The 20,556-nt window shown below is 40.6% G+C and overlaps 1 protein-coding gene across 6 annotated transcripts in view; it reads right to left on the bottom strand.

The window, feature by feature from the left end:
- The window catches only part of SYNCRIP (synaptotagmin binding cytoplasmic RNA interacting protein), a 27,115-nt gene extending 6,966 nt beyond the window's left edge, over positions 1 to 20,149 (bottom strand). For 3 of the 6 annotated variants that reach the window (XM_071806791.1, XM_071806792.1, XM_065833533.2), the window contains exons 1-10: positions 19,944 to 20,149; positions 18,350 to 18,509; positions 17,383 to 17,501; positions 17,089 to 17,196; positions 15,248 to 15,361; positions 14,991 to 15,167; positions 9,824 to 9,959; positions 7,998 to 8,203; positions 2,960 to 3,109; positions 1,458 to 1,579 (exon numbers count right to left, since the gene is read on the bottom strand). In XM_071806791.1, the coding sequence (XP_071662892.1) occupies positions 1,458 to 1,579; positions 2,960 to 3,109; positions 7,998 to 8,203; positions 9,824 to 9,959; positions 14,991 to 15,167; positions 15,248 to 15,361; positions 17,089 to 17,196; positions 17,383 to 17,501; positions 18,350 to 18,497 (1,280 nt within the window). In that variant the 5' untranslated portion in view covers positions 18,498 to 18,509; positions 19,944 to 20,149. The remainder of the gene's footprint in view (positions 1 to 1,457; positions 1,580 to 2,959; positions 3,110 to 7,997; positions 8,204 to 9,823; positions 9,960 to 14,990; positions 15,168 to 15,247; positions 15,362 to 17,088; positions 17,197 to 17,382; positions 17,502 to 18,349; positions 18,510 to 19,943) is intronic. The other 3 variants (XM_065833534.2, XM_065833536.2, XM_065833537.2) reach the window with 2 other exon arrangements.
- Positions 20,150 to 20,556: the final 407 nt, after the last annotated feature.

Raw genomic sequence — 20,556 nt, 5'->3', positions numbered from 1 at the left:
TAGAAGAGCAAGACAGGCAGCCCTACTTTACCTACCTCCACAAAATGAGACATGCGCATCTTAAACAATAAAAGGGGAGGGGATGCAGATAACATACAGCATATTAATATTAGAGGTGACACATGCCAGAAGACTTCCAGTGTTATAAATACATGCATGCTATCCAGAAGTAATAAATCTGGGTCTCAGATAATCTGCAGAGAACAGTTGGGGGGTGGGGGGAAAAAAAAAAATAAAAAATCACACAGCATTATAACTGATCAAGTGCATTTAAAGAAAATCTTCCTTTTCATCACTGGTAACAGGCCATTATTAGATCCTGAATACCAAACTAGAAAAAACTGTTTGTATACTGCAGTATGAGAATGTTTTCTGGTACTACTCAAATTCAATTAAAGAAAGCATATCTCCAACCAGAGACAAAACAGCCATGCACATAACTGCCTGTGTTGAAAGGCAAATTGTGCAATTTTCAAAAGCATTTTATATTTTAATTAAACAGATATTTATGGTGGTGTTGCCAAGATACAGAATATACAGAAAGAAATAGTTGTTTCACCAAAAGATTTAAGCCGAACAGAACAGGCCTGCCTAACATAGAAACTCAAAAGAAATAAGAAATCCATCTTACAGTAAAACCAGATGCCCAAGGAAGAAGAACAAAAGGGCCAAGACAGTTACAAGGACTACAAGGCAGGCATATTTAACCAATTCCACGTGTACAGTAGGTCACCATCTGGAGTTCTGTATTAATCTGGTAACCTCACTATTCTGTCTTCTTGGATGCTGCGCAGCAGCACCAGCAGAAGTTATTTTGGGAAATACGGTGGGGGAGGGAAGATGGTTAGGAAAGCTACAAGATATCCAAGAAGAAAAACACATGAGAACATTAAGCAGAACACACTAGGAAGAAATGTGCCCCCCCCCCCCCCCCCATGTTCAGCATTTATTAGTGCAAGATATCTATTAGTGTGAATTTATAAGCTTCATGAGCAAATCCCCTGGAAGTGGGGAAAAAAGAATGTCAGGCTCCTCCTTTCAGTGGGTACTTTGCTATAGTACGCGGGGCGAGCGGGGGTGTGGGGTGGGGGGTATATCAATACTGCCAAGCCAGCTGGGAGGAGCACATGTTGCTAAATTCATCTATGTGACATATTAGCACAGAAGTACATGAAGTTTAGAATAAAAAATGAGAAGTATGTTTCATGACCATTAAACATTTCCTTTGGTGCTTTCACACTCAATAAGCAGAGCAAAACTATCTGAATTCTTACCAACACCACTACCAGATTTTAAGTAAAATGCAAACAACTTAAATGAATCCAACATCTTCAGAGAAGCCAGAAAACCTGTATGCACTATAGTATACCTACTAAAATACCCAGAAGTTCTAATTCTGTAGGAGTGTACATGTCTTTCAGGAGTAATACAACATATGTGCATGCATTTACACTTACATCTGATTTTTAGCCGCTTGTCTCTGAGCTTTCCGTTCTTTCCTTTTTTGATCTGGTGGCTTAGCAAAAACAATTTCAATGTTTTCTCCCTCTAAATCTTTGCCATTCATTTCTTCCATTGCCTGAAGGAATTAACCAGACTTTAAACATACTTCTGAGCATATCTGGAGTTATTAATTTTATTCTATCTTTTAGAGCATGCATTTTAAATCCAGACCTAAAATAACAATATAATGCTAAAACTTTCTCAAAATTATCAGAAAGCATAGTATTGCAGGTTCCAGAGTTAAACATTTATAGTGGGTTCCAGAGCTATGGATTTCCTCTTAACTTGGCTCTCAGACCCTGGACAGCATGTATCAGTTTAGAAATCTTCTACTTAAAACTGTAAATAGACTTCAAGCTTTGCAAGCTGTTTCAATTAATGAAGTGACAGAACTGTTCTCTGGAAGTACGGATTTTGCAATAAGGGAATAAATTTCTAAAGTCAGCACACATGTAAACACTACTAAAACTAGAGATCAGTATATGTTTCTTTTCCTTTATTTTATTCATAATAAACGTAACTGTCTTTTTAAACCATAAGCCAAAAATCATAATTTAAGTCTCATTTTAACCACCAAAAAAAAAAAAAAAACCAAAAACAAACCAAAACAAAACCAAACCCAAAAAAAAAAAAAACCAAAAAAAAAACCAACCAACCAAACAAACAAAGAAACTCACCACAAACATACAAATAAACCCACCACCACACACAAGTATGGCTGCCATGAATCACAGTAATTGCTACAAGTTAAAATCAAGCAGGGGAAATCCTAGAGATTATGCCACTTTTAGAGACTCTACATAGCCAAGTCTTGATGGAACACATGTCCTCTCTTTCCATCATATTCCTGAGCATCTGCTTTAAGGCATCTGGATGAGTAATAAAAACTGAATCCCCCTGTATTCTGCATCCTCCCACAGAACAAAAAAAATAGACACACTACAGGCAGGATCAGAATTACACTTTGTCTTCCTAACAATAGATGACAGGAAAAAAAAACACTAAGACCAGGGTAGCAAAATCCAGGAATAACAATTACTCAATTGTCCAGCACCTCTCATCAAAAAAAATGGTGCTTATTTCACACCATTCTGCTCACAGAAAACAAAAAGACTACCCAAGATTTTATCACCTGCCCTAAAGAAACTGCTTTAGATTCTACCAATGATATGGTGAGAACATTCATTCAACTTCTGGCACTTCAGTTTCAAACGATAACACATATGATTATCTCAGACACTCATCAGCAGAATTACTTAGGATACGTGCATCTACGCTCCACTTTTCAAGCTAGCAACTGTGCCTTCCTAGAAGACACCCAGAGAGGACAAAGTTATCAGTGACAATGTGCTACTATTTCTCCACACAGAGCTTGTTCCCAGGTTCAAAGAAATATACAGCTTCTAAATGTAATGTTTAGTCACAAACACACATAGTTACAGTCTTCTTCACTTACCTTTACAGCACCATCTCGTTCATCAAAATGAATGAAAGCATAGTCTTTAAGTTTCTTCACTCGCTCTAGCTTTCCAAATTGACTGAAGGCTTTTTCTAGTATCTCCTCTGTTACCGTATTGGCAAGATTGCGTACAAACAAAACTTTTACCTAAAAACAAAACAAAACAAAACAAAAAAAAAACAAAAACAAAACAAAAAAAAAAAACACAACAAAGACTTAGAAGTATGATCTACTTTGAAAACTCAAAATGAAGTTTTGTAAGCCACTGCTACTGGCAGTACTGAAAATGTCATTACATTTTATGTACAGCATTTTATATACGCATACATGAATATGTGTATTTGTATTTTCATACAGCATGAATTAGGTCCAAAATTCCCTGACTGATAAAAATACTAAATCTGTTTTCAAGCATGATTACATAGTATTAGTATCCTGAGAGTCAGTCCAATTTGTTTTAATGTTTAAAAGAATCCTAGTAGCAGTACTTTTCAACTCAGAACACTTTCAAACTTGAAAGAAGGCAACAAGGCATGGTTACACACAAAATAATTAGCTTATCAAAACATTTCATCGTTTAGACAGGTTTTTGCTCAGGTATTTGCAGAACAGTCATCACTATAATATCTAGGTCGGAGGTGACAGGCCTGCAGCTCTCAAGCTGCTTAACTTGTAGCTCCCATGCTATAGCTACAACAAATACCTAGCATCAGGACTGTGCTTGCCTGAGGAGTGCTCAGTGACCTGAATCCACAGCTACAAGAGAAAACACAGACAGAAGGGGATATCCGAACACTGACACTGCCAAGTCACCCTTGGACTTTCTCACAAGTCAAACTGCGTCCTCCCCTTGAGCAACAGCCACCTCCAAATAACTCTGAAAGTCTATTCCCTCCCTCAGCTCTCTAAAGCACACAACATGGCTCTTAAGCTACACCGAGACTGCTATGCAGCTTAGAAGACCAGAGATGTTGGTTATCTTTTTAACTATTCAGATATGACCTGTTACTTGTCTGATAGTGATTAAATCATCAATATGAAGTTTCACCAACCACCAACTGCTTACAATAAAAGAAAATACAGGTCAGTCTAATAAAGGCTTAAACTAGATACTTATTTAATATCGCAGACAATGTACTCAGGACACCAGGAACAACATATGTTAGTGACCCCTTAGTATTCAAGGACTTGTCTTCGCATCCACACTAAGGCTGTACTAAATAACCATACATTAGCATGTTTGCATGATGTCATCCGAGTTCTCACCACTGACAAGCATCTGATTTGCTGGTAGAGTTCCTTCCATACTCTGCTACCATGCCTTGAGTCTCACCACCTCCTACTGCCAAAGGATGCTCAGTCTCACCTTCCTACAATGCAGCTGTGCATCAGCTGCAAAGACCCCAAACTTCTACTCACATGCCCTCTGCTACTAGTGGTTTCAAACTGGCTGATGACAACAAGTGAACATAGTATATCGCAGCAGAGATACCCTTTTAATAAGAATTACTATGTAATTAAGTTACAAATGAACAGGACAGACTTCCATTAATCTTTGTCTCACTCACTAACTGAACTAGGGTAGGATGCAGAGTCTGGAAGAAGGGATACTACAGATCATAAATCTGACCCAGTGTAATTAAAACTAGTCTTTGGCAATAGTTACTCTTGCTGATTCTCAGGAGATTTTAAAAGTCATAGCCAGCTCCACAAGGAAAGTTGCTTCCTATCCTGTGTTAAACTTCTCCTACATGCCTTGATGGTAAGAGCAACCTATGTTTCTTGTAACCCACATGTAATAACCATTTTTAGTATACTGTCCTAATTGTTACCTAATTTCACGAAAATGAATTACAGGAAGTTATGTAATCAATGTTTTTAAAAAACAACTTTTAAACAACTGTTTCTTATTCTTGTACTTTAGGAAAGGATGAAAAGTAGACTCTCATGAGGAACTAAGTAGCCTTCACTAATAAATCCACAACTTACACAGTGTCAGACACGACTAAAAACCTCAAAAATCATTTTTGTTACAAGATGCACTAACACAACATTTTTAAAGAAGTAAAAAGCAACCCATTTCCATTTTTCCAGTGTAGAGAAATCCAACAGCTAAAATTTTAAACATCTTTGGTCGTGTAACAGGTTAAAAGTACACCTGAACCAATCTAAGACATGTCCAAGTTAGGAGGCAGGTTAAAACATAAATTGAGAGAAGATGAACCCATTTTTACTTAATTTAAGCTATCCAAAGATGGAAGGAGAAAAAAAAGAAGGAAAGACCTCTTCATTAAGGCTCATAGACTATGACACAAAGGATCCATAAATATACACCTAACAAGTAATATGACAAAATGCTGCTTCTGGGTATAAAAGCAGTTTTCAAAGCAGGTTCTGCCTAAGATTAGACTACTCCCAAAACTTCTGGGATCTGCTCCTTTTCCTCCTCTTACCTACAACACAAACACTTCAGACTTCATTACCATATTCTTCAAGGGTTACTACTAGCCCTGTCCCCTGTCCTGTAGCCTACCAGGCAGCCACAGCATAAGATTCCATTTAGCTGCTTAACCTGCCACTCCAGCACATCTTCTGTAGCCTGAGCCATGCTACGGAAATCAAGTAAAACATTAAGAAAAATTGATCTGCACTACAGATATAAGAGGCATAAAAATAAACACTTAGGAGCAATTAAGCTATCAATACAGCTACTGGAAGCTGGAAAAAAAGTTCACTTTGGACTAGATATCAATTAGTTAACCAACTATACTGCAATCTGTCAGTATAAGCACTCGCCTCCTGTAACATATCTAGTCACAGAATCTAGCTATCTCATTACACTCAAAGTAATCCATATTTGAAGTAATAGCTCATTCAAATTTTAAGTATGCATCCATACTCTCCACAATACTTCAGCAAAAGTCTGGAGGAGAAAGAAATAATGGCTTGAGTAAATGTCTCAGAAATTTAAGTTAGTAGGTGTCCACATATTGATTAAATGACATGCTACTTCTGTAAGGTTTTTGGAACAACACTGTTCACCTTCTGGTTAAAAAGCTGAATTTGTCTTCCCCATAGTTTGCTCTTATGGACTTGCTTTTCTAGCAGTCTTGACAGGAAAACTGCCAATCAGATTATTATTCTGATAAAAGTAATCTACTACTCCTACTCCCAGTGTTTTCTCCAGAGGCTTCTACCACAGGAATGCGTAAGATGACATGGGTGAAAAACTCTCCCCTTGGTCCCATTTTGACAGTAATCAGAAGCAGTGACAGCCAACCTGTAGCTCATATGTCGAATATTAATGACTGCAGCAGCAGCTCAGTTGCTCTTAGAAGAAAGACAGCAATAAAAAAGCAAAGTAAAACCTAACAGTTCCAGAATTGCCAGATGTGGTCAATTACTCCAAATGTACAGTAAGTGGGCAAGGAAGACTGGAGCAGAGACTTTCCTTGTTGCAAGAATAAACTAAGGGACACAGCCAGCGAGAAAAGTCAGACACCAGCACTTGTCCCAACTTTTGTCTTCACGCACAAGCTAGATGTTCTCTGCTTTTTCAGTATGTGCATTCACAGTCTCACTTTTCCATATATCTTCAACCCAAGCTCCATGCCATATCTTTGCCACACAGCACTTGAAGTATACCAGTTGATTTTCTGCACAATTTCTATATTTGTGTTTCTTTTTTCATGTTCCATTTCAAATACAAAACAAAAGGCACAACCACATTCCAAAAACTATGTATTAAATGGGGCATACCACTATATCCAGCTTTACCTTCTTTAGCCTTTCACTCCTCACATCTGTAAACTTACTTAGGAAAGATACCCAACTCTGTCTCCTACCACTTCTTGCTCATCTATTCATTCATGTCTGCAGAAGTTCCTGCTAATTTATTTTAACAGTTTGCTGGATTAGGTCTCTTCTCTTTTGAGCCCAAGAAACTAAACAGACAGGTAGGCCACCATATTTAGGAAGCATCACCTTCAGTAAATTTTACCTACAAGACTCTTCCCTGCTGCTGATAGTCTATGACACTGGGCAAGGAAAATAAAGTCTGCAGACAGGGTAGTCCAAAACCTTCTGTATTACAAAAGCAGCTTTTTCCCTAAGATGAGCCCCCACCCCAACCCTTTTCCCTTATGGCTCACCAAAGAGGAGATCCCAGCCAAGCTATCTTACTAGGTCCATCAAAGTAGGACTCCAGCAAGTGACGTGTCTCAGATGAGAGTAAAAGCACAGACAAAAAGCAAGCAAAGAGAAAGAGATAAGGATACAAGCTAGCTAGGAGTTTCCATTAAACAACTGAGCTACACAACGTAACTGAAAAAAAGACAGGGTTGGGCATTGTCTGATGGAAAAGCAGGTAATTCGTTTCTAGCAAAATATCACACACATTTAAAACAACTGTTGCAACGTAAATCAACATATTAACAGTCCAGACTTCAGTTTCACTGAAATATTTGACACACAAAATATTACTAGTCTTAATATTTGAAGGAATTAATCCCCCAAATGAAAAATAAAGATACTGAGTTCCAAACACAAAGTAATCGCTTAACTTCTTGGAAGTAACTGATAAAGGCAACCTTGAAAATACATTTGTGCATCTTATTGACATGTTCCAACTCTGAAGTGACAAACCTACAGTTCCAGGGTTAAAAATAATTTAAGACTTATTCTGTGATCATATCTGGATTTCTATCCCTCCAAATATTAAACTACAGAACCATGTTAACTTTTGGAGTCACCACCACCACTTCCACATGAGAAATTAAGTACATCAGGCCTACGTGTCATTTTGCCAAGAACTATGTTGAACCTTCAGCCTTAGGAGCACAAAATAACATCAGTCAATAGAGTTTCTAAATTCTCATCAATTCTAGAGTGTATGCATATCTTTTTATCACCTCACCTACAGCATCTCTGTCAACACAGCTGAAGAACAGTATTTAAACTTAGGCTAATGTCAGGAAGCAGTTACTTTGGAAAAAGACTGTTTAAATGTATTAGGGTTCCCTTACAGTTTTATTACCTTTGCCATGACTTCAGGATCTGGATCTTCTATAGGGTCAGCCCATTCAACTGTAACAACATTTCCCCAGACTTTCACTTTGCCACTCATCAACCTGCGTCTGGCCTGAGCAGCAGTTTTGTGATCTTCATATTCAAGGAAACAGAAACCTCGGTTCTTTTTCTTATCATCAGGTTGATGATACAATATGACATCTGTAAGACCCTCTGAAATTAAGCAAAATATTTGTTACAGCTTCAATACATGCATTTGTCTCACAAAGTAGGGATTATATTTCTGGTAAGTAAGCATCTGAAAAGTGGTTCCAAAAAAGCATGAACACACTAGACTTCTGAGATCACATATATATTAAGATTTCCCAATCTTTAAGAACAATGTTTTGAAAGAGACACATTAGACTTCACTGAGTTAGGTTCCATTTTATTCAGCGAAGAAAGCTAAGTAGCTATGGAAGAGCACCTTTCCTCTAACTGCATGTGTAAGTGCAGTCAAAAGTTGTGCTCTGCACCAGTTCTCATCTCAAACCCCTAAGTCACACCACTTACCAGTATGTGTTTTATTCCATGCATGCCTAAACAACAAGAGAACAAACTTACATGATTTTAAGACATCTAAAAAGTTTCAGTATTACTCCAAAGAACCTAAAGTATAACCTTTGGCAAAAGAAAAAGCCATCAAATGTTACCTGTGCAAGTTTATAAGCTGTTATTAAAAAGAGGTCCTTATCAAATCACTAAGAATTCTGAAGCACAGAACTAGTTATGTTCTCCAACCTCCCTCATTTTTGTCTTGAAAAGATTTAAAATATTCATTAATATTGAAATAATTAAACCACCTATTTCTTTGAATGGCTTTCTTAAACATTACACACTCTCTAGGTAAAACTAGGAACCACATATCTAGTCTAATCACAACTAGTTCAGCTATCAGCACAAGTTTTAGGAAAAAACAAACAAACAAAAAACAACCCACAAAAAACCAAACACCAAGCAGTGAGATCATTCTACCAAAAGATAGTGAAGAGGGTTCATCACTGATGATGTTTGACATGGGTCACAACAACTCCATGCAACACTACAGGCTTGGGGAAGAGTGGCTGAAAAGCTGCCTGGAGGAAAAGGACCTGGGGGTCCTGACAGCCAGCTAAATGTGAGCCAGCAGTGTGCTCAGGTGGCCAAAAAGGCCAACAGCATCCTGGCTTGTATCAGGAATTGTGTGGCCAGCAGGACTAGGGAAGTGATTGTCCCTTTGCAGTCAGCACTGGTGAGGCCCCACCTCAAATCCTGTGTTCAGTTTTGGGCCCCTCACTACAAGACAGACATTGTGGTGCTGGAGAGAGTTCAGAGAAGGGCAACAAAGCTGGTGAGAGGACTGGTGCACAAGCCTGATGAGGAACAGCTGAGGGAACTGGGGCTGTTTAGCCTGGAGAAGAGGAGGCTGAGGGGAGACCTTATCACTGTCTACAACTACCTGAAAGGAGGCTGTAGCATGGAGGGTGTTGGTCTCTTCTCTCAAGTAACAAGTGATAGGGTGAGAGGAAATGTCCTCAAGTTGCACCAGGGGAGGTTTAGATTGGATATTAGGAAAAATTTCTTCATGGAAAGGGTTGTCGGGCATTGGAACAGGCTGCCCAGGGAAGTGGCTGAGTCATCATCCCTAGAGGTATAAAAAGACGTGAGGATGTGGTGCTTAGGGACATGGTTTAGTGGTGGACTTGGCAGTGCTAGGTTTACAGTTGGACTTTATAGTCTTAAAAGGTCTTTCCCAATCCAAACAATTATATAATTCTCTCTCTCTAGCTCTACAAAACTTAGTTATTGACTTACCTGTTACTTTGCTAAATTCTTCAACAATTTGCTCCTTGGTTTTACTCTTAGGAATAGAACCAACAAAAAGCCTATTATTTGCAACAGAGATGCATACACCAATGTGTTTTCCAGAACGAATTTCATGGTTGTTGTACTGAAAGAAAAATGATTGGACAATCATCAGTTACAGGTAATTTTCACTCATCTCCAACAGCAGCATACCAAATATTTTATTTTTGCAAACAGCATTTAGTAATATATCAAATTCTTTGGTGCTTAACACATTCTTACGATGCGTATTCAACTGTTCTGAAGTGTACCCATGTACTCTGAAATATCTCAATAATTTCAGCCAACAATTATCCTTCCCTTCTTGTTCAAGCCTTTTTTACCTTAATACATGTTTATTTAGAGACTTTTTCATGTAGCACTATCAAAGGTAAACCTCGGGTCCAAGTCATCAAGGTCAAGGCTCCTCCCTTCGCAACAGTGCAGAAAAAAAAATACAAGTTTCTCTATAAATTGCATCTATGAATTCCTCAGCTGTGTATAACCCAAGACAGGAGTTACAATTAAAGTCAGATGACCTTTTAAAGTTCCATAGTTAACTAAAGAGAGTGAGCCGTGATCAGGTCTTCTCCACAAAATGTGCAAAAGCAATTGCCAAATACTTTCCAAAGCACATAGGTTACACATGTAAAGACAGTGAAAAGCAAGAACTTTCTACTGACTTGAAATCCTAAGACTTCTGTTCAAATACTTCTGCTGTAACAGGTTGCTTAGAAGACACTCCAAACCAAAGTCAGTAGTATAAGAAGAAAAAAAAAAAAACAAACAAAAAAAAAAAAACCAAAACACACACAACAAGTATTACTGTAGACATCTGTTGGCAAAAATGCCTTTCATTGAGATGCAAACACACATCATCCAAACAAGCAGCGGGGAGGTCAGCTGGTGGTACATCAAACCCTTTCCAACTGGAAGCCCTGCAGCAGACAGTTCTTTAGCTAGGAAAATTTATTTTGTGGTCAACATCTTATTGACAAGTAGTAGGACAGCTTTTTTAAGTTTAATCTAGCTATTTATTTAATGAGTTACTTTATAACCAAGTTCTCTCACATCCCTTATTGCTTAAAGCACTAAAATGAGGGTAAGGATGTTTGTTTATCTCTTGCAAACAAAAACTACATCACTAAAAATTTTCAAAGCTAGAAAACTGTACCAAAAGTGAGCTAAAAGGAGAACTGTACATGTGAAAAGGACCTGGAGAGGCATCTTCCCAACTAATTATGTCTCAAAACATAGTAGGATACAGTAAAAGACTTCTGTCTCCATGTCTGTTGCCCATGTGGCAGAGAAATAGTTGATTTTAAACTAGGTAACAGCTGCATCAGCAGACTCTAAATATATTATGTTTATGACCACTAATAAACACACACATTAACAGACTGATTACAGTAATGAACAAAAAAATCTTCTACAGAAACACCTTTAAAAAAAGCTGACAGTTTATAAACCTGGAAACAGGACACAAACTGATTCTTCATTAACTGAAGTGTACATCAGGAAACATTTCTTTACATCAGGAAACACTTTTTTACTGAGAGGGCAAACACTGGAACAGGCCTCCTAGAGAGGTGGTGAATTCCCCAAGCTTGTCAGTGTTTAGAAGAGGAATTTAGACCATGTCCTTAACAATATGCTTTAACTTTTGATCAGCCCCGACATGGTCAGACAGTTGGACTAGGTGATCATTTTATGTCCATTCCAACCAAAATATTATATTCTATATGGATATTATGCAACTGTCCCTGTTAAAATTCAAGACTAAAGTTTGTCTACACAATTCAAGAAGAGTGTCTCATACAACTCATGGCAACAAAATAATATTTCATAACTTTAACAAAAAATAAAATATTCTACTATATTGCAATTCCATATTGACAGTAGTTTCTAGTAGTTTTTTCATATTACAATATATTAACTAATACTTTTCATTTTATGTTTCTCTTAACACAGACAAACAGTCTTGACTTAGGTGGTCTTGAATATTAAGTTAATGAGTTTTAGGTAAATAGTTTGCATATCACCTGTAAACTTAGAATAGATTTGAACAGGCCCAAATCATGATCCAAGTAAAGTGTCAAAACATTCAGGTTACCAAATTAGCTATGTCAGCACACTGCTTCCCCCTCCTGTCACCACTGAATCAACACCCAAAGTTAGTAACAGAGATATTATTGTTTTCTAGGTGCTATAATAGTTGTGTTTTTTTTTTACTAAGTTCTATAAGAAGCCACTCATAAACAGGTCAAAGTATGCATAAGGTCTGTCTTGTCATTTTACCCACTTAAACTTTCACCAATAATTTTAGTAGTTATTTCCAGCAGCAAATGGCAAGCTGTACTGCTCTGCACAGCTGGCAAAAAATGCTTAAGGGCCATATTTGCATAACTCACCTGTACCTATACTTTGATCAAGCTCACACTTGCTCTAGCCAAAAAATACAGTGTATGCTACTATAGTTTGATATGTTTTCCTACAAGCTTCACCTCACAAGCATTTATCCTGTATATGTCTACAGTAATCTTAATCACTCAGAAATGTTTTGAAAAACTGAAATCTAACAACTTCATATGAAAGATGAGAATTGAACACGTGCAAGAGAACACAACTGCAGTTATAATTCTTAACTCAGCATACAACAGAAGGTAAACACATACTAAGAGGGGAAAAAAATGCCCAGCATTAAAAAAATTGAAACTCAGACTTCTTATAGTCAGTGCTTGTGTGAACAACATTTGAATGCCATTGCTACTTAAGCAATAAGGGTTAACTACACTGGATTAAGTACTTGGACATAAAATTAACTACTGTTCTTATCTGTAAGTCTTCTCAGTATCAGGCTGTATCAGGCCATTTTTGTCTCAAGCACAGCCCCAAAGATATGTCAAACACAATTTAGGGAATTATCCCCTTTTTTAAGTGGCTTGAAAATGCATCTGCATCACAAAACCAAGAGTTAAATTCTAAGATTTCTCCTAGTCAATGAATAGAGTAAGTAAACAGTCATTAAGTTTACCCAAAAAAACCCATTTAAATTGTTATAAAGAACATGGATGATACCAGAGCCACGCAAATATTAATTGTATGTAATTGTATGCAAAATACGTTATACTAACTGCAGGAGCCTGAAGACAGGTCAGTTTTGTTCTCTGCTACAGCTTGGATATTGACAAAACCTCGTAACTGTCTCTTATTGCTCAGAAGCCTACAGGCAATGCAGAGATTTCTCATCTTTGTTTATACTTTGTCACAGAGTCCTCAATGGGAGGGAGGGGAAGCAGCCTCTGGGAAAAAGATGGGAAATAACAAAAGAACTCCTATCACAGAGAGTCCAGAAAGCTGATAAATAAGTTGTATGCACATCAGAAGATTGTAGGTAGAATCAAGAACACTGTTAAAATACTAGGATATTAAAACAGCTAGGACCAAGGGTTCAACAAGAGGTCTTTCAGCAGCCTCTCCCATGCATGTGCAACTAAAACAAGTGATAGACCCAAGAGTTTCAACTCAGCTCCACAGCCACATTTTGCTAATATCCCTGCAAATCACTCCTAGACAACCTGGGAAACTTATAAATACACTGAACTAGCCAGGCAACTATGGTTGGAACCCTTCAAAAGCTGAAAAATAACACACAGAATCGAACTTAGAACTAGCCCTAGCCTCAAAGAGGTTAGCATGAAGGCTGAAAAACTGCCCTAATCTCAACACTTCTCAACTACTACATTCTGTAACTAAAAAACAGAACACAACACACTTTTTTCCTGCATGTCAAAGATCAGATATAAATGGACATCAAGTACCTCCTTCTCTTGTATCATTTAGTAGAAAACTGAGGCTACGATCTGTTGTTACTTTTATGGAAACAGAACCTGAATGACTTTTCAGAGTGTGCTGCCATTAAGTCAAATCTAGCTAAGTGCAGAAAAATTCCTTTTTGTTTGTTTACTAGATGTCTCTGCGAATGTATTTGATTTCACTCATTGTTTCACTAAGTCGTGCACATAACTCTTAAGAGTTCACACACGATATAAATAGCTACATTGGCAATGAAAGTGCGAGATATATGCAGTTATCCTCAGTATATTTGGACTGCGCACTTGAACATGAACCATTTTATTCAAAAAGCTAAACAGCATATTCCAGATATTTTTGTACTTCTACTTTTGTAGACAATTCTGTACTTTTTAAAAACACATTGTCACCTTTACCTTCAGCTTGATTTGTCTCCACTATCTGACTTCCATTATTAATATGTCAATATGGTACTTTAATGGCTTAAGATGTACCTTATTACAAAACAGAGAGTTTCACCCTACTATATTAATACAGTATCAGTACACCTCAGAGTGTGTACAATTAGCACACATGAGGGGTCATACCTGCACACTGATCTTGGCCATATCAACGTAGTAGTAACTAGTTCAAAAATTTGAATTCAACTTAACAAGAAAACAAAGGAGTAGTGTGAGGATCAGGGTGGTGTTTCTTTACCCCCTCTTTTTCAGTGACGGATACTTCATGCATAACACCTAGAAAGCTTAAGAGAAGTCTATTCCTTATATCAAACTATCTCACACCTCTGTGTAAAACAGAGGAAAGCTTTTTAACATGGCAGGATATATTACTTTTTCCAGCCAGTTGCAGCAAACAAAACAGACCTTAACACTCAAGAGTGATTTCCCATCTAAAGTATCCTACGAAATCCTGTGACTTCAAAAGCATTTTTCCAGCGTGGGGCCCTCTGCTGGTGCACAAATCGGAAATCACAGAAAACCTGATCAGTGCTGCCCTCCTACCACAGCAACCCAAACAACTTCTGTCCAAAATTCATCCAGATGCAGAGAGCTGAGAAGCCACAAGTGCTAATACAACTTTTATTAATAATAAATGCTCATCTAACCAGACAGAATAGTAGTCCATTGGCTATTTTTCCCCCTGTCCCTAATATAGCCACTAAAAATCCATATACACTGTGGAAATATGCAAGAACACCTAGCAGACATCTGTGAAATTATCTAATAATGACAGTTTCATCTTAAGCATTTAAGCATTAGGATCAGGAAAACTGCTTATAACCAAAAAAACAAAAAAAAAAAACCCAAGTAAGATGACTTACCAGTTTAACAGCTTCCTGAGCTGCCTCTTTAGTACAAAAAGTGACAAAAGCATATCCTCTGTTTAGACCAGTTAGTGGATCCATCATTAAGCGGAGATCCCATATAGGGCCAGCTTTCTCAAATAATGGAACAAGTTCATCTTCAAACAAGTCTCTTGGAATCTTGCCCACAAATATCTACAACAGACATAGCAAGTATTGTTTATAAAAAAATACTTTCAATTAACACGAATACATACACATAAACTTCTCCTTACCTCTGTACCAACAGAAGGCTGTTGTCCTGAATACACAGACTCTGGAGGAGGTCCACCATACTTTCTCTGTCCAGTAGTCACATCAAGAGTGTAGCCAGTTCTCTCCAAGAGTGCCTTCAAGTAAAAAACTTAAAATTTTAAAGTCACATACAAATTGAGCTAGTATAGATGCACTTCAGACACAAAGAGACATGCTTATAATTCCTCTTCAACTGTACTGGTTTGAACCCTCACAGGGGAGCAAGTCTACTGCTAGTATATCAACAAGAAACTTACAAAACAATTACTAGAACTATCAGGTAAAGAAACACTCACAGAAAATCAGGGATTCACATAGAGTTTTCCCCAGTTCCTTCATGTTCATATAGAAAAAGAGGCCAAGAAATAGAATAGCGAGCTTCCCTTTAATTAGAAAGATCTTAGTCTGAGCCACTTGTTTTGGCATGTCCAATCCTGCAAACATTTATGCACAGGAGTTCCCTTCACTTAATGAGATTACTCATAAGTGTGAAGTTAAAGAACACATGTTTAAGTGCTTACATCCCCTGGAATACTGTACTGACTACTTCAGGTATCCCACCACTGAAGTGGTACTACTGTTTCCTTTCTCCTTAAACTCTCCCTCACCTCAGCCCCCTCAAGCTCCTGTGTGCACATACAGCATCCCAGCACAACTGATCCTCACTAGAATCACCACATACACATTTACTACCAATTTAACATATTACATGAAATTCAGTATGCAAACAGATGAGAAACTCCTCTGAAATTAGCCTTTCTTAATAATTTTGTACAAAAGCAAATCAACTCTACACACAAAGCAACAGCATATTAAACAAGTCTAATTATAACTAATTAGTAATTTCACAACTGGAAAACTGAAAAGTTATTTCAAATGCTATAGCCATCATTAGTAAAAGCTATGCTACTTTTAGTCAAATAAGCTCTCATATCACTAGTTTTTATGTGGTACTGACAAAAACTCTTATCAGTTTTTCTGAATTTATAATTAATGGCATCCCAGCCTCAGAGAGGAAAAAAAAGATTTTTCTAGTTTCTCAAGCTACATAGTTATCTGTAATATACAATATATTAATTTTGCAGTTTACACATAAAAAGATTAAATATTCTCCTGCTATTTAGGACATCAACTAAGCATGCTTAGATGGTTTTCCTTTCCTTAAGCTTTGGTAAAGATGCTGATCACAGAATTTTGAAATAAATCACAATATGTCTAACACTTGAGACAGGAGACTCTTGCTACTAGAGGGATCAGTCCAAGAAATAACATGTCCATTACTGAGACAGTTTGGGGTACAGTTTATGAGAACAGTGATTATGTCATAAGAAGTCGGCTAAATCCTAAATCCATTACAATCTGTCTTTACGGAAACACATGGTGTCTCCTCCCTATTGTGGACTTGTTTTAAATCCAAAGGAAAAAAAAAAAGGGGGGGGTGGGAGGGCACGGAGCAAGGGAAAAAAAATAAACCAACCACCAGTAGCTGAAGTTACACATTCTGAACTCAAAGATCTATGCTGACAAGTTCCCAAAAACTTTTAACTGTGGAATAGCAGAACCATCTCAACTAGACATAAAGCAAATTGTAAAATCTTTTTCATTTTTACATACATTCAGCTCCAGTAATTAAGAGTATATTATATTTCCTCTTTAATAGGATGAAGTGTAAAATAAAAATGCAAGTTACAGCTTTCAAATAATGACATATAGCCTAAAATAGCCTTTTTAAGAAAAGCAGATCCAAAAGAATCAAGGTATCTGTCACAATAGCTTTGTAAAACCAGATAGACCACATAACTTTTATCTTTTAGGCACATACCTTAATTTTTGCCTCATCTGGTCCTTTGCTAGAATCTGCCACCTTGGTCCCCTGTTTCTCCCTCTGCCTGTATGTCTTCATGACTCCACATAAAAAGGCACTTTTGTTCTGCAAAAGACATATTAATCTTCAGTTCTGAAAACGTGGTAAGCTAGAACCTAATTTCACCTTGAATTAGTACAGCATGCATTTTACATCTCGCATATGGATCACTAAAGTGACTTAAGCAAACCTCCTGCCCATCAACTAGCAGTTTATCCCATAACAATTATATTCTAAACTGCTTAACATTACCTGAACATGTGAAAGATCACTGTCTTTAAACTGCTGAAGCACTGCCAATGCACCTTCTTCGTTAAATTCCTTTAATGCTTCAATAGCTCTTTCATCTAGATCACTATGTGCAACTAGCCCTAGAAAAAAGAAAAAAATTTCTCATTATATTTGGGCAGTAATCTTTGTTTAACCACATCTAACACATCTGACACATTTCAGTGACCCCAAAAACCTAAAAAATCGCTTAGTTCTCTTAAAGGTAAATATTTAAGTGTACTTAACCTTTTTTTTCACCAAGAGTCAAAAAAAGTTAGATTCAGAGTAACGGCTGCTGTACCGATGTATTCATTTGACTTCTGTCAAACCCAGATGCTACACAGGCCAAGTTTATTTTCAATATCCTAAAGCTGAATTCAGAAGGATCTATCACAACCTGACTTAGCTTGCCTAGCAAAGGTATCTTGGTACATTTTGAGACTACAAAGCCAAATAAACTGCAGCACTACAAGTGACCACCACAAACCAAAAAACAAGCTTAAAAAAATACTAGCTATTACTATGACTGAGAGAACCAACAAAATAACCTTTGCATCCATGATTCCAAACGCTATGTCACAAAATATCATTCAGATAAGACAAATACCAAAGCTTCAGTCACTTACAGTTACCTACAACTACTGTAAAAACTGCACAAAGACCACAGCACCTACTCCTCCTAAAAATCATCTGTCACCTTTTCCAGCTGTTGGTATGATCACCTGAATACTTTTCCTCCTTCCCACCCCTCAGCCCAAGTGGCCTGGCCGAAGACTTTTTCTGAAAAATTCTATAATAAATGGAATTACTGAATGGAAAACATCCACAGATTTTAGTAAGACTGCAGTTCCCATACTTTTGGAAACCACAAAAAGTTGCTATTTTAGTCCAAAGACAGCAGAATCCAATAAAATATTCTAAGTGTGGTTTTGCAAGTTTTACATCTTACCTGCAACGTAAATTTCATCTAGTTTTTCAGCAACTTTCTGTGGTAAACCAGCATCCAGCAATGTTTGGAAATGCTCAGAATGGGTAACTGCAGCAGAAGTATCCATGGGCTCTTCAGTACCATTCCCGTTAACATGTTCAGTAGCCATGTTTCCAGGTATCTGTTCAAATGCAATAAGCATCATAATTAAGCTAAGCATATCTTCAAGTAGAACAATACAAGTGACAATACATGCAACAGACTGCTCTATTCTTGCAAAAAAGAAAAAAAAATTGTAGATCACTTCTTTGATACTTTTTAGTTTTGCAAGACGCAGAAAATTCTTCAAAAGAGGCACTAACACAAAGGAAAGTCCTAACAGTACTGACTAGCGGGGGTGGGTAGCTTTCACTGCAGGTTTTACACAACCCAGCCAGACACTGACTCACCTCCCTCGCTCTGTCTCTCTAACACACTCCCTAAGAGGCTCTGAACAAGTTAGAAATGGAGCAAGAAGCCAATGGTGGGGATGGGAGGAAGAGTAAACCTGCCACATGCAGCCACCGCTACCACCGCGATTCCGTCACTGACACCCACTGCTGCCTCCAGCTCCCTTTGCAAACTCGCCGCGCCCCGGAGCAAGCCGCCTCTCCGGGCCCCAGGCGCGGCCGGGATCGTCTCCCGCCTTCGCTCCGGTGTCGGCCGGGCAAGCCAGAGGAACAAAGCGCTCTTCCCAGTCCGCACCCACCCACGGTGGCGGCGGCAGCGGCAGCCGCCATGAGCCCAATGGAAACACGTGCTCTGCGCGTTCAGATGTCCTACAACTTCCTCCAGTGACCGACTTCCCCCCCTCCCCGCCACACTCCCGCATGAGGAGCGGCTCCCCCCCTCCCCAAGCCCCAGCCATTCCCCACCTCTCACCCTATTCCCCCCGGAGAGCGGTTGCAACACCCCGAGCCCGATTTCACCACTCGGCCGGGAGCTCGCGGCGCCTCCCGGCCCCGCCGCCACCCCCCCAGCCACACTTCTCCCCGAAACAATGCAGGGGACCGCGGCCAGTCCCGTCTCCCGGCCGAGAAACGCCGCTGCCCGCCGTCCACCGCTTCTCGACGTGACCGGGGGCACGCGAGACCCGAGCGACCCCACTCCCCGCGCCCAGGCTGGGCACCGAGGTCGCAGCTTCCCCCAGCCCGGCCCAGCCCCTCACGGGCAATGAATGGAGCGGCAGAGCCGGCAGGACAATGAGGCGAGAGCCACGCGCCCCGCGCGGGGCCGCTCCGGGTCCCCGCGGCCGCCGCCGCCTCCCCAGCGCCGGCCAGTCGCAGGGCCTAGTGCGCGGGCACCGGCCCAGCCCGGCCGCCCCCCGCCCGACAGCAGCGGCCACGAAGGCAGCCAGGTCCTCCACCCATCGCGCAGCGCCTGGCAGCCGGGCCCCGGCCCCACAACACTACAGGGCCCCGGCGTATGGCTCCCGCCCCACCCGCCAGCCACCCTCCGCCGCCTCAATCTCCTCTACCGTCCGGTCCGGCCCTGCCCCGGCCCCGCTCCCACCCCGCTCCGCGGGCGGCTGCCGCCACTCTGAGCCGCGGCGAGCCCGAGTCCGCCAGCGCCTGACCTGTGGCTGCGGGGGTAAAACGCCGTGCGAAGGGGCTCGGGGCGCGGCTAGCGGCTCGGCGTTCTGAGGAGCTGCCCCCCTTCTCCGCTCCCTCGGTGTGTCCGGACAGTGTGCTGGAGCTGGCGTAAAATGGCGACCGCTCGAGCGCTCACGCCGCTGCTGGCACCAACCCCAGCCCCTTCCACTCGGCTAGGGGGGGGCGGGGGGGGGAAAGAGGAGGAGACGCCGCGCGCGCTGGCGCAGCCCCAAACCCGGGGTCTCCCAGGCAGCTCCGCAAGGGTTATCGCCTCGCCCCGCCCGCCGGGCTGCCCGCGCGCGCACCCGGCCGCCCCGCCCTCGTGGCGCCTCGCGCCCTCCCCTCGCGCACCCGCCCGCGCGCTCTGCGTTCCATGCGGAGCGGACGCGCGCCGCCCTGTCTCTCCCGCGCCCGGGTGGAGCGTCCGCCGGCGGGGACGCGCGGCCCTCGCGCACGCTGCGCGCGGCCGAGAGGGGAAGCGGCGGGACGAGTCCCGCGGGAGGAACGGCGAGGAGTCCCCGGCCGCCCCGCCGCCTCCCGTGCACCTGCGCGGCCGCCGGGCGGAAAACGGCGGAGCGGCTCGCCGGGCCGGGCGGG

The sequence above is a fragment of the Patagioenas fasciata genome, chromosome 3, assembly GCF_037038585.1.
Source record: "Patagioenas fasciata isolate bPatFas1 chromosome 3, bPatFas1.hap1, whole genome shotgun sequence".
NCBI lineage: Eukaryota > Metazoa > Chordata > Aves > Columbiformes > Columbidae > Patagioenas > Patagioenas fasciata.
This window is presented reverse-complemented; position numbering and strand designations above follow the sequence as displayed.